This window comes from Takifugu flavidus, chromosome 16, assembly GCF_003711565.1.
Source record: "Takifugu flavidus isolate HTHZ2018 chromosome 16, ASM371156v2, whole genome shotgun sequence".
In the NCBI taxonomy this organism is placed as follows: domain Eukaryota; kingdom Metazoa; phylum Chordata; class Actinopteri; order Tetraodontiformes; family Tetraodontidae; genus Takifugu; species Takifugu flavidus.
In genome coordinates, this window is record NC_079535.1 from 5,262,881 (window position 1) to 5,274,635 (window position 11,755).

At 42.8% G+C, this 11,755-nt stretch overlaps 2 protein-coding genes across 6 annotated transcripts; both read left to right on the top strand.

The window, feature by feature from the left end:
• The first annotated feature begins 15 nt into the window (after positions 1–15).
• usp40 (ubiquitin specific peptidase 40) lies at positions 16–9,050 on the top strand. 5 transcript variants are annotated; one of them, XM_057059110.1, is made up of 31 exons: positions 16–684; positions 772–839; positions 913–1,026; positions 1,435–1,599; positions 1,678–1,824; positions 2,031–2,174; positions 2,304–2,432; positions 2,509–2,628; positions 2,711–2,818; positions 2,913–3,083; positions 3,240–3,399; positions 3,519–3,600; positions 3,692–3,863; positions 3,941–4,025; positions 4,096–4,166; positions 4,234–4,643; positions 4,729–4,873; positions 4,949–5,009; positions 5,101–5,154; positions 5,398–5,486; positions 5,673–5,759; positions 5,838–5,874; positions 5,966–6,030; positions 6,108–6,182; positions 6,274–6,492; positions 6,574–6,692; positions 6,787–6,852; positions 6,933–7,143; positions 7,236–7,331; positions 7,410–7,504; positions 7,624–9,050. In XM_057059110.1, exons 1-31 carry the CDS (start codon positions 489–491, stop codon positions 7,730–7,732), a joined length of 3,870 nt encoding a protein of 1,289 aa, XP_056915090.1. In that variant the 5' UTR covers positions 16–488; the 3' UTR covers positions 7,733–9,050. The 5 variants fall into 5 exon arrangements, with proteins under 5 accessions (XP_056915090.1, XP_056915093.1, XP_056915094.1 ...); XM_057059113.1 differs by having other exon boundaries at positions 3,944–4,025; XM_057059114.1 differs by having other exon boundaries at positions 3,240–3,378.
• A 602-nt stretch (positions 9,051–9,652) lies between these two features.
• On the top strand, positions 9,653–10,826 carry LOC130540156 (fatty acid-binding protein, brain-like). The gene is made up of 4 exons (XM_057059116.1): positions 9,653–9,877; positions 10,079–10,251; positions 10,332–10,433; positions 10,604–10,826. Exons 1-4 carry the CDS (start codon positions 9,805–9,807, stop codon positions 10,652–10,654), a joined length of 399 nt encoding a protein of 132 aa, XP_056915096.1. The 5' UTR covers positions 9,653–9,804; the 3' UTR covers positions 10,655–10,826.
• The last annotated feature ends 929 nt before the right edge of the window (positions 10,827–11,755 follow it).

The following is an 11,755-nucleotide window of genomic DNA, read 5'->3' on the forward strand; positions in this document are numbered from 1 at the left end:
CAATGCACCGTTCCCTTTCAGTCAAGAATAAACATGGCTGCCTACTGTTCACCGACGGCATTTTTATTTACCTTTCGTTTATTAACTGGATTGAGACAGAAAAGGAAAGTGCCCTTGTGAGAACCAATGTTTACATTTAGTCGTTAGAGTTTCGACTAAAGGCGCTTTTCCTATTAGGCTTACGCTGTTTATAAGGACTTCCGAGGCTCTATTTTTCTTTCATTTTTGCTGAGCTGTCAAGTGATTCTCCAGTTGTATCGAGCTAATTCAACATCGTAACTGTGTGGAAGGCGTTCACACCTCGGGTTATATCCGCAATGTTTAGTCCTGTCAAGTCTTCATATTTTCGAGTCAGCCCGACGATTGTCAACAGAGAACTAGGCAAGACCAAGATGAGATAGCAAGAGGGCACATCGGACAGCTAAATACACGATTTAAGACTTAATACAATCCCGGTGAAGCTGGGATAAATCTGGAACTCATTAATCATGTTTGGGAATCTGTTTGAAGAGGAGGAGGAAGAGAGATTCAGCTCGACTTCCTCTGGGGTAAGAGTTGCAAAGGGGGTCAATGAACCACCTCCTGTCCGTGGGAGAACCGGTCTGTGCGGCATCAAGAACCAGGGGGGTACCTGCTATCTCAACTCTCTGCTCCAGACTCTTCTGTTTACCCCAGAGTTCAGAGGTAAGGCTTAAAAACCGTTGAGATGTATCAGGGCAAATAATAACACCTGTAGTTTTTCATAACTGAGGATGTTGCATTTAATTGTAGAAGAGCTATTTAGTTTGGGGCCACACGAGTTAGGATGTCTTGAAGACAAGGACAAGCCAGGGGCTAAGGTAGGTTGTAGTACCAAATGTGATGACCTAAGCATATCTATGAATGAGATACATTTTCCATTATTCTCTGTAGGTCCGAGTCATCCCCTTGGAGTTGCAGAGATTGTTTGCCTCCCTACTACTGGTGGACCAACAGAGCGCCTCCACCACTGATCTCACTGACAGTTTTGGCTGGAACAGCACTGAGGTCGGTCTCCTTTGCTGGCCAAAAAGAGAACTCTAGCTTCAAGTTACGCTTGATTTTTCCTTTGCGGAATAAGAGTAAAGCTAGATTTGTAAGTTAGCCCTGACCGACTGGAATTCCCATAATGTCTGGTGGCATCCCACCCAACTGGAGCTCAAAGACTAGAGAAAGACCATACGTGTGTGTTTGCGAGAGATTTAAATTAAATAAGAAATTTTTTGTGTTAGATGTCAAAAAACACAAAAATACACAGTGAAATTAATTGCACGATCCCTCCAAACGTTGCCTGAGAGGTGCTAATGTGAGCAGAAAAAAAATCCTGTCCTTGGAGTTGACACTGTAAAAACTATGCTCTCGTACGTTCTGAATTATATGCAACTTTGATGTAATATTTTGTTGCTGTTGCTACAGGGAACCAACCAGCATGACGTCCAGGAGCTAAACAGGATTCTGTTCAGCGCTCTAGAGCACTCTCTTGTGGGCACCAGTCGTAGTACTTTTATCCAACAGCTGTACCACGGGACTATTGTCAACAGCATTGTGTGTAAAGAGTGTGGGAGCATCAGCCAGAGACAGGTGTGTGTCTGTGTAATGTGAATCAGTCAAAGAGCGATGAAGATGAAGTTAATACTGTGTATTTTGTTTATTTAATAGGAGGACTTCCTAGATCTGACGGTTTGTGTTTGTGGCTTGTCTAGTCTGGAGGATGCATTGTGGAACATGTTTGTGGAGGAAGAATTGTTTGAGGGCAATAACTTATATCGCTGTGCACAGTGTGACAGGCTGGTAACTGCCGCAAAGGTCAGTGTCAGACGCTAGGCTGTTTAAGCACTATAGTAAATCTGTAAAATACTTTGTATATATTACATTTATGTTAAATAAATAATCAGACCATATTTAAAATGCCAAATTTTCTTCAAGATTTTAATTCAAATATTCTTTTTTCAAAACCAAGAAATATCTGCTTTGTTTTCCCTTATTAACCTTAATTTTTTTTCTTTCTTCAGTCTGCTAAGCTTACGAAGCTTCCTCCATTCATGACTATATCATTGCTAAGATTCAGCTTTGACTTTGCCAAATGTGAACGATATAAAGAGACGGGACGCTACAGTTTCCCCCTCTCCATCGACCTGCAGCCATTTTGTGAACAGGTGCTCGGCCTTCTTCATTTACTTATCATTGGTTGGTTGTCTCTTATCGTTGTTGTCTCTTCCTAGCATTATAGATAAATAGCAAACTATAATAGTAATAACAAACTAAAATGTCATTTCATTTTCCAGACTGTTGGAGATGAGTGCAGTTACAGCTATGAGCTGTTTTCTGTGATTATCCACAAAGGTGGTTGCTATGGGGGCCATTACCATGTTTACATCAGGGACATTGATGAGCTTGGCCAATGGGAGCCACCGGTAAAGACAAAGGAAACTGCAAGAACAAAAATGGGCACATGATGTATAGTATAACATAATTAATTATTACTTTCAGGAGGAGGAATACAAACCCAAGTGTCAGAAGAAAGCTAAGAAAGAGGTTAATACAGACACGTGTGAGCCAAAACTACACGAAGATGACCCTTTATCCGTCATCACTGCCTTAATTGCCCAGGTAGTGTAATATATTTAGGATGCATTTGTGCAGTTTAGCTCAGTTTTTATTAATTAGTTGATGTTCTTTTTGTGTCCACTAGGAGCCATCAAAGAGTGTTCTTTTGGACCAGCTGGGCCAAAAACTGATGGATAAAATTGGTTCTTCTTGGAGCAAAAAGTTCAGGAAACAATACGGTCCCATAGGAAAGGTGATTTAGTCACCTTTTTTTTAATGCTCTCTGTGTTTGGGTTTTCTTTTGGAGGGATCCCTTTTGTAATGCCTTAATTTCCTTCTCTGCTTAGTTCCTGCAGTCTCACAATGATCTTTTCATGTTGGTGTCAAATGGTACTCGAGTGGCATTGAAAGCTAATCCCCCAAGTCCTCTCACTGAGCCCCCTGGCCCAGGAGAACAGATCACTCACTCTGGACCCTTATCACCTGCAGAGACCAGAGACCCTGGATCTAAGGAGCAGGTATTACACGAGTAGCAACATAATCAAGAAATCCCAAGGAAACATTAAGGGAAAACACAAATGCGCTGTGTAATTCTGTTTATAAGCTATAACCTTGCTGGACATGTTGATGACTTTTCTTCGCCGTTTCTCACGGCCTCTCTTCCTGTCTGACAGCAGGGTAGCCACTGGTTTGACTTGAATGACTCCGCAGTGACTTCCATCAGGGAGGCTGACATAGAGAAGCAGTTCCAGGGAAAAGAGAGTGCATACATGCTGTTCTACAGAAAAACACAGCTGCACAGACCCAGTGAAGGTGAGGGGCTCCCTGTGTCGTGTGAGTATTGGGAAAGTTTTAGAAGAATGGGGTGAAAATAGGATTTGGTTATTTTCTATTTAACTCTTAGTAGTTTTTCTAATGTAGTGAAACAAACTGCAATCTTTCTACATTTGCAGCTCTGCACAATCCCCAATATAAAGTTCCCCTTCACCTCATCCAAATGGCTAATGAAGAGAACATCAAACTGCAGAAAACACGGTACAGACACATTCACATAGCAAACTTTTAGGTTCACACTTAATAACAACCAAGAAGACTTAAGCATTTAAATTCATCTTGTTTTTTATAGGGAAGAGTTTGAAGCTGCTAATAACACCGTGGAGCTGCGCCTCCACCTGGCACCCAGTTACAGGCTAGAAAATGGTGCACTGCAACTAGTTGCCAAAGAGCAGGACTGGAGCACCACTCTGAGTTTCGACTGCAGAAAAACTGTGGGAGACCTGCGTTTAGCCATTTATCAGGTAGTGTGATTTCCCGAGACTCCCTGAAAAGAATGAAACTTGGTTTTTATTTTCTGGAAATATGGGTGTTTCCATAGAAGCAGGAGCTGTGGAAAGGTGATGTGGCTCTGACAGTGGCCAAAAGCCATCCAGCTGGATTGCATCTCTACAACACGCTCACCGGTGAGATGATTACAGGTAGAGCAGAGAGGAAGTTTTACAGCATAATTATTAGCTGTGGCTCTGTTTACAGATGATGAGGTCTCTCTGTATGGTGCAGGGATTCACACAAACTCTGACTTGTTTGTGTGGAATGGCAAAGAGGTGAGAGAAAGACTTTGCAATAAAAAAAAACCATTCTGTTTCTTAATTCCTGTTTTTAACTTGTCAGGTTTGTGGAGCAAATATCCAAACTGGAGCTGAGTGGGAGCCAGTGTTGTTGACTGTGGTCCGTCCATTCCTCGGTGCTGTGGGGTATTCAGGGGTCAAGGACGGGGAAGAGGGTGAGGAAGGAAGAGGAGATTTTGAAAATGGAGGGCCAGGACTCAAAAGGGAGATGAGGGGATTTGCAGGTGCTGTGACTCTTGGGGAGGTGAGGGAGGCTTTGGGGGAGCCAAGGGAGACTCTGCTCTGCCAGGAATGTAAAGCAGGAGAGGGAGGCAAGCAGGGGGCAGGAGAAGGAGGAGGGGGGAGTGGATGGAGGTTGTTCCCCCCTGCTGACATGCAGCGGACCTTAAAAGAGCTGTCACTGAAAGATGGAGACTCCCTGTTGGTGCTGGAGCCGCAGTCACTGAACAGCAGGTAGAAGAAACGTCTTCCATATTCGCTAAATGCTGCTTTTTTTTTAAGCAGTTCGCTAAACTGTCATTTGATTCGTTTTGCTCAGCGTTTTCACCCTGAACGAAGACATCGTCACTGTGACCACACCGTCCGACTGCCGCTGGCTGCAGGTGGAATATCAGCCGCCTGGAGGAGGGGGAGCGGAGAAACAAGAGAAGATGAGAATCAGGGTTCCTGCTTCAGGAAATATGGTCAGTTTTTTTTGTTTGTTTTGAGCAGCTTGTTCTTGTTGTTATCTTCAGTGACGTTGAATCTGTCTGCGCCAGTTGTTGGGCGAGGTGAAACAAAGGGCTGTAGAGGAGCTGCGTTTACAAGAGCAACCCCCAGGTAAACTGGTGCAAAAATCCAGACCGATGTCAGATTACATTAAGATTACATTTTTTTTCGTTGAATAAACTTTTGTATTCTCATTGAACAGATTCACAGTTCTGTCTGAGGCAGGTGGACTGCTCAGGGAAACTCCTTCCTCCAGGTACTGTGTCATTTTTTTTTTTTACCTGAAGGCGATTTTATAAAAAAGTTTCATATAGCCTATGAGCTAAAAGTCCCTACACTCCCCACCCCTAAATGTTAAGACTTAATTAAACTCTGCCTGTCTTTATGTTTAATGTTGCATATTAGCCCTTCCTTTTATAAATCCTCTTTTAATGATTCCACTTTGAAGTGTTAAGATGTTTTTTCAAGTGTACTTGTCTTACGTTGCTTCACCCAACAGTGTGTGAAGAACTGAGTGTTCGTGATGCAGGGGTGCGACTCATGACCACACTCACTCTCTGTCCGGGAAATGCCCCTAAGGCATCACAGGTGTGTCTTCCTTTTTTTTTTTTTTTTTTTTGAACGCTTCACTAAATTCTTTGTACTTGCACCTGCAGAGTCGAATATCAGAGGACCTGCAAGTGCATGTTAGCCCCTCATATCCTACATTTTATAAGCAGGCCAAAGTTACAAGCTTTTAAATGCTTGGTTTATTTAAGAATTTCCCCATTACAGCTGTTCCTGCACTTCTCTGTGGGCTCAGCGCCCCCTGCTGGTGTGGAGATGGATATAATTATGGAAGAAACTTGCACTGTCAAAGAGGTAAAGAGATCTTTGTGTTATTAAACTTTAAAAAGGGATTATATATGTGTATTTATTTGTTTATTTTCATTATTTTAGTGTCTACATTCAATACTGGATTTGGTAAAACTGGATGGTAATGTGGTTTGTTGTAATTTGTATCTTAAATTTACAGCAGTTCTTTAGCATCAGTGTGTTAATAATGTAATTTCAATGCATATTTGCAGGCACCTGTTGGCACCTGAGGAGACTTGACTGGTGTGAGGATGTTGGAGAGCCACTTATGGACGAGGTTAGTGACATACATAATATCATATCATATCATTTTTGGAAACAATTGGAATTTTGATAACGATCTATACTTCCCAGGATGCTTCTCTGTCTGAGCTGAAGATAAGCAATGGAGAGACATTAATTGTAACAGAAGGACTGCTTCCTCCAAAGGTTTTTATGCAATTTGAGTTGGAATTGTATTCTAGTCTCTGCTTATACTTTAACTTTGTCTTCAGCCCTTAATGTCTTGGTGTGTAATCAGGGTTTCCTGAAGCTCTCTGTGTGGCTGCATGTGGATCAAAGTAACAGCACGGAGGATTTCATGCACGCTGACAATGGCCATGCTCAAGAGGACATGCTGGAGACTGTGGGTGAAACGGGTCACCCGCCTTCTTTAAATGTGGGCAACATGGTTAAACTCAGAAGTATCGGACAGGTGGAGATTTCAGACGAGGCCTCGCTGGAAGATCTCAAGACTCAGGTATAATACGAAGGGTCGCTTTCTTCATCCTCATCAACATCTGGTGAGAATAAAGTTTGTGATCTGTATTGTTTCTGCCAGATGTTGACGCTGTCCGCCCTTCAGGACGTGTGCGTGCCCACAGCTGCCTTTGTGCGTGTGTGGCTGCTTGAGGGACAGAAGCTGGTGCGAATTCTCCGAGGAAAACACCACACGCTCAGGTTCTACCACTTTAGACGTGCAAGAACTTTGTTTTGTTGTGTACTGGCAGAAGCTTTGACTCATGGCCTGCTGATGTGTTTGTACCCTCATCAGAAAGTTAAAGCTGAGCACTGGTACTGACCTGTGTGTGCAGCAGCTTGTCAAAGACGAAGACCTGGGGTAATGTTGGGAGAATAAGATTTATCAAAACTGTCTTGTCTCCATGGTGGGAAATGTTATATTTCATTCTTATCCTCAAGTCCTAAGGAGGTGCTGCTTTATATCAAAATGGGAGTTCCAGGAGAAAGGTGTTATTACCCTCCAGAGGAACTAATATGGGATGCATCCCATGATTCCTGTCCTCGCTCTCTGCGTGCTGCTGTGGCAGCACTTTATGGCCTCTCCCCTGACTCACTCCTTTTGGCCAAACAACAACTAGAGAAATGGAGCTGGGAAGAAATCTCAAACTGGGTAAAAACAGGAAGTACAACTGAGCCTGATTTTGGTGTTGAAGAATGAGTACTAAAATGTCATGCACATCATGTCTTTGATTTGATTTGCAGAACCAGCAGGTTTCTAAAAAGAAAAGAAAAAAGAAAACAGAGTCACTGCTGGGAGCTCCATTCTATCTTAAAGATGGTGACACAATTGGCGTCAAGGTATTGACTAAAATCATTTTTTAAAAAGTATGTCTTTTAAGATATTGGGACCATTAAGGTCTGAATAATTTCCCCCAGAATCTTTTGATTGACAGCAACAGGGTGTTTTCCACCCCGGATGATGAAGAAGGTCAAAGGAAACTCAAAGATCAGGCAGAGCAGCAAAGGAAAGGGTAGGACTCTTTTAAAACCTCCATTAGGTGTGTTCACATCTATGTACCTGCTGCAGGTAATAATGATGACACAACCTCTTTCCAAAAAGTCTCTTGTCCACTTTTCCCATCTGTTCCAGACGGCAGGTTTCAGGGCCTGACGGGGTCGGACCGCTGGGGAAAAACGGGACGACTAAATCGAGGAAACCAGAGGTGGCCCTGTCGATCAATGTTGGGGTATTCAGATAGCTCCTGGGAATACACACGGATGCTGGACAATCCTTTCCGATGAATCCTTGCTGTTCTTCAAATTCGTTCAGTGTCAGATTTCCTAATACATTCAGTAATTCTAATTATAGCTATCAACAAATCTACACTATTACAGGACTTATTTTCTTAAAACATGTCTGTGGGGTGTTGGTGTGCCTGTTTATCCCCACAGATGTGCTGTTATAGCTGTAATACTGTTAGGCATTATAGAAGCGGTTAAATTCTGATGTTTGCTACATCAGTTATCATTCGGTTTAAGCATTTGTTGTATTAAAGCGATTCTTGTTTTTACGTGCACATTTCCACTTTGGAAATATCTTTGTGAAAGTTTTAGGTTGCTGATCAGAGTTCTCCCAGTCAGACGCTTTTTAAGGAAGACTCTTTGGCCATTATTGATGAATTTGCCTTCCATCAAACATATGTGTGCATGTGTGGCTCAGGCCTCGCATATAGCAAACGTCGCTGTGGATGGTGGGCTCGCTATAGGTTGACCCGGGAGAGGAGGGAGAGGCCTTAATGCTGCTGTGTTTCTACCTCACTCCCTTTCTCTCATTCTACCTCTGCTGCCCAGGTTCGCCAAACAAGATTCTTTTTTTTTTTTCCATTTAATTTTTTCTTTTTACCTGAAGGCCTCCAATATCCTAGGTCCAATTTCATTTTCCTTTCTATTAATAAATGGTGTTACAATTGTTCATTCTACCTAAAACACGATGATATCTACCTAAAGTAGCTTAAATAATTTAAATAAATACATTTCTCTTAGGTTATAGGTGTGTTAATTACAATATACTGCATACAGGAATGGAAGCAGATACTACCTTTTATTGTACAATTATCCTTATCATTTAATAATAACTGACTGAAATGATACATTTGCTGCCTCGCCACTGTTAAACTCATTAACCTCTGGTTGACTGATTTTAAATTACCCTAATTATGTTTTTTTTTTTTTTTGCAAGGGCCATATGTGAATATCAGGGAAATTAAAAATGTTTTACAATATTCTCATCAATTGCCTATTACTTTCTTTTGAAAATGTTGCAGCTCAAACAAGATTTTCAAATCCAGCCTTGATTAGTGCCAAGAAACAACACTGACAGGATGCTGATACTGAACTCAAACGTCTGCAGTTATCGCTGCTACCACTGTTATGGTTAAGTATTTGTTGATAAGGACTGATCTGTAATTATAGCAGTGGATATCTGCGTTCATGTCTAACTGTGACATATTTTTGGCACCAATGTTTCTGTCAGTTTTGCTCAATATGAATAAAAGTGCTTCTTCTTTTCTGCAATAATTTAGCCTCTAGGTTTTATTTTGGGTGCGGCCTTTATTGTAAAATGAACTGGTCAGTGCATTTGGCTATAGATGCCGTTTAGTGGTGAACAAGGTAGCAGATAACTGTCTACCTCTCAACTGACTGTGACAAATTTAAGAAAATTGTGAAGTCTTCTCTTTTATACCTTGCAGCAAAGCCTTCTGCACCACCATTGGAGCTTTATCTTCTACCCCCCAAGTAGCTAAATTAGGTTTACATAAAGTTGATTTCTTGCCATTATTTCCCAGCAAAGCTATTATGGTTGCAAATATTGATCAAGGTTTCAAGGTTTAACTTCATGACGTTGACGTTAGACTAATTTATTAGCGAACGCTATACTAATAGTTTCAACCAATCACAGTCGAGTGGTCATTCCTCGCATCCAATCGGCTTCCTTGTTGTTGTTTTTGTCCCGCCCACCCAAATGTACTGTGTTCTCCGAAAAATATAACATAAATTAATTTTAAAAAAAAGTATTTCATTGATTCAAACGAATGGTACGGCTATAAGCATTGGTGAAAGGTATGATGGTAAATGTAAGCTTGTACACAAATAGGGACCAATCCCAGTCCACGAATCACTCTGGACGGGTCAGTCAGTTCCCCTGCCCGAGCTGTAGCCCCGCCCCCTGTGGCTGTATTAATTGGACTGGCGGACACGCAGACTTCACTGCGGGGAGACCTGAGGCTGTCCGACAGTGCGGTGCTGACCTGGACACAAGTATTCTGCAAACATGGTTGATGCTTTCTGCGCTACATGGAAGCTGGTCGACAGCCAGAACTTTGATGATTACATGAAGGCGCTTGGTGAGCAAGTTTACATCTTTGAATTTATTGTGATTGAAATAATGGTTTATTGCATTTATATATATCACATTAGGGTGCACGATAAATATACATATATTGTTTGTCTCATAAATAAGTTTTAGGTGTGCATAATACTGTCTAAATTGAATGCATCATTAAAATTGCCGATCTTTTTTTTTCTTTTTCTTTTTTTTAATTTAGGCGTTGGCTTTGCAACAAGACAAGTCGGCAATGTCACCAAACCAACTGTAGCCATCAGCAAGGATGGAGACAAAGTGGTGGTAAAGACCATGAGCACCTTTAGGAACACGGAGATCTCCGCCAAGATGGGAGAGGAGTTTGATGAGACTACGCCTGATGATCGACACGTCAAAGTGAGCCGACTAAATGTAGAAATGAAACCTTAACCTTAGCATTTGCTCCCACTGAGATGGTCTGAAACGCTCTCTTGCAGTCAACGTTCTCCATGGAGGGAGACAAGCTGGTGCAAGTGCAGAAGTGGAATGACAAGGAGACCAAATTTGTCAGAGAAATCAAGGATGGAAAGATGGTGATGGTAAGAGGGAGCGCACATTTAGGTGAAAACCTGGAAAATGGTTGAGGTTTGCAAACCAGATCACCTCACCTTATTTACAGCGTGCAGCAACTTGTAATCCCAAACACTGGGAAGAATCTCTTTTGCTTTACACGCTCAACATGTTTGCATTTTCCCTTCTCCTCCGACAGACTTTGACTTTTGAAGGCGTCACGGCGGTGCGCACATACGAAAAAGCCTAACCTCAGCAAGTCATCCCAGCGCATTGTCAACATTGTCTTTGACTTTGTTTTACAGCATGCAGCGGATTGCACTGAGATATTATTATCTTTTTGTAAGATCTTTTTGTAAGAACGAAAGGCCTAAAGTGTTTCATGTGTGAACAAAAGTAAATAAAGTGCTTTGCTAAACTCACGTGTCCCATGAGCAGCGTTTTATTTCACAATCGCTTGTTTCTGACTGGATCCTGCATGTGCAACACCCTAAAACGTGGGACAGTGGCGCCCCTGTGCCGAGCGGCCAGCTCCAGGTGACAGCTGCGTGGTGACGGTGCAGCAGCCAGTGTGATCACTGAGCTCATGGGAGCGCCTGTCCTGCAGTAACCTCCAGATGGTCAGAGGCGAGAACAGGACAGGACACGGGGAGGGGTGGAGGCGCTGATGTCACGGGCCCCGGGATAATCCGGGTTTAGACCGTGGTGTCATTACGTCGAAGCATCATTCGATGGTACGCGCAGCAACTGTGACTGGATGCCGCCACTGGCGTGACGGGTGACACTGATGGGGAGGGGGAAGTCCTGCGTAGACAGTTTGTATCAGTCCAAGATTCAGATAGTTCAAGTACAAAGTCTCCAGCTTTTATCTGCCACTGCCGAGGACACCGAGCATTTTGACCAACCGAAGATAAATGTGATAACTTTATCGCACTGTTGCCACATTGGAAGCCATCTGCAGCCTCCCTGTGGGAGCCGTCCATCCTCCTGAATGCAGACTACAAGCGCCCATTCTTCTCCCCTCTACACACCCCAGCTGCCAAGTTCTTGGGCCACTTCCACACAGCAGGAGACACAAAGAAGCTGTGGTAATTGGAGTAGAATTTATTCGGCCGGTGCTGACTGAAAGAATCAAATTTTTTTCAAAGCCGATCTTTACGCCCTGGTCAGGATGCGCCAAAGATTTGACTCCTCTCCCCCCAAAACCCAGGCCGGATGATTTGCATAAATATTTGGGCCGACAGCGCCGAGGAGCCGGGCTCCGTGTCAGCGCGTTCACAGCCGTGCTGAAAGAGGAGCTGAGTGGAGAAACACTGGGAGATAATAGTTTACTGTAACTTCTTTGCAGGAG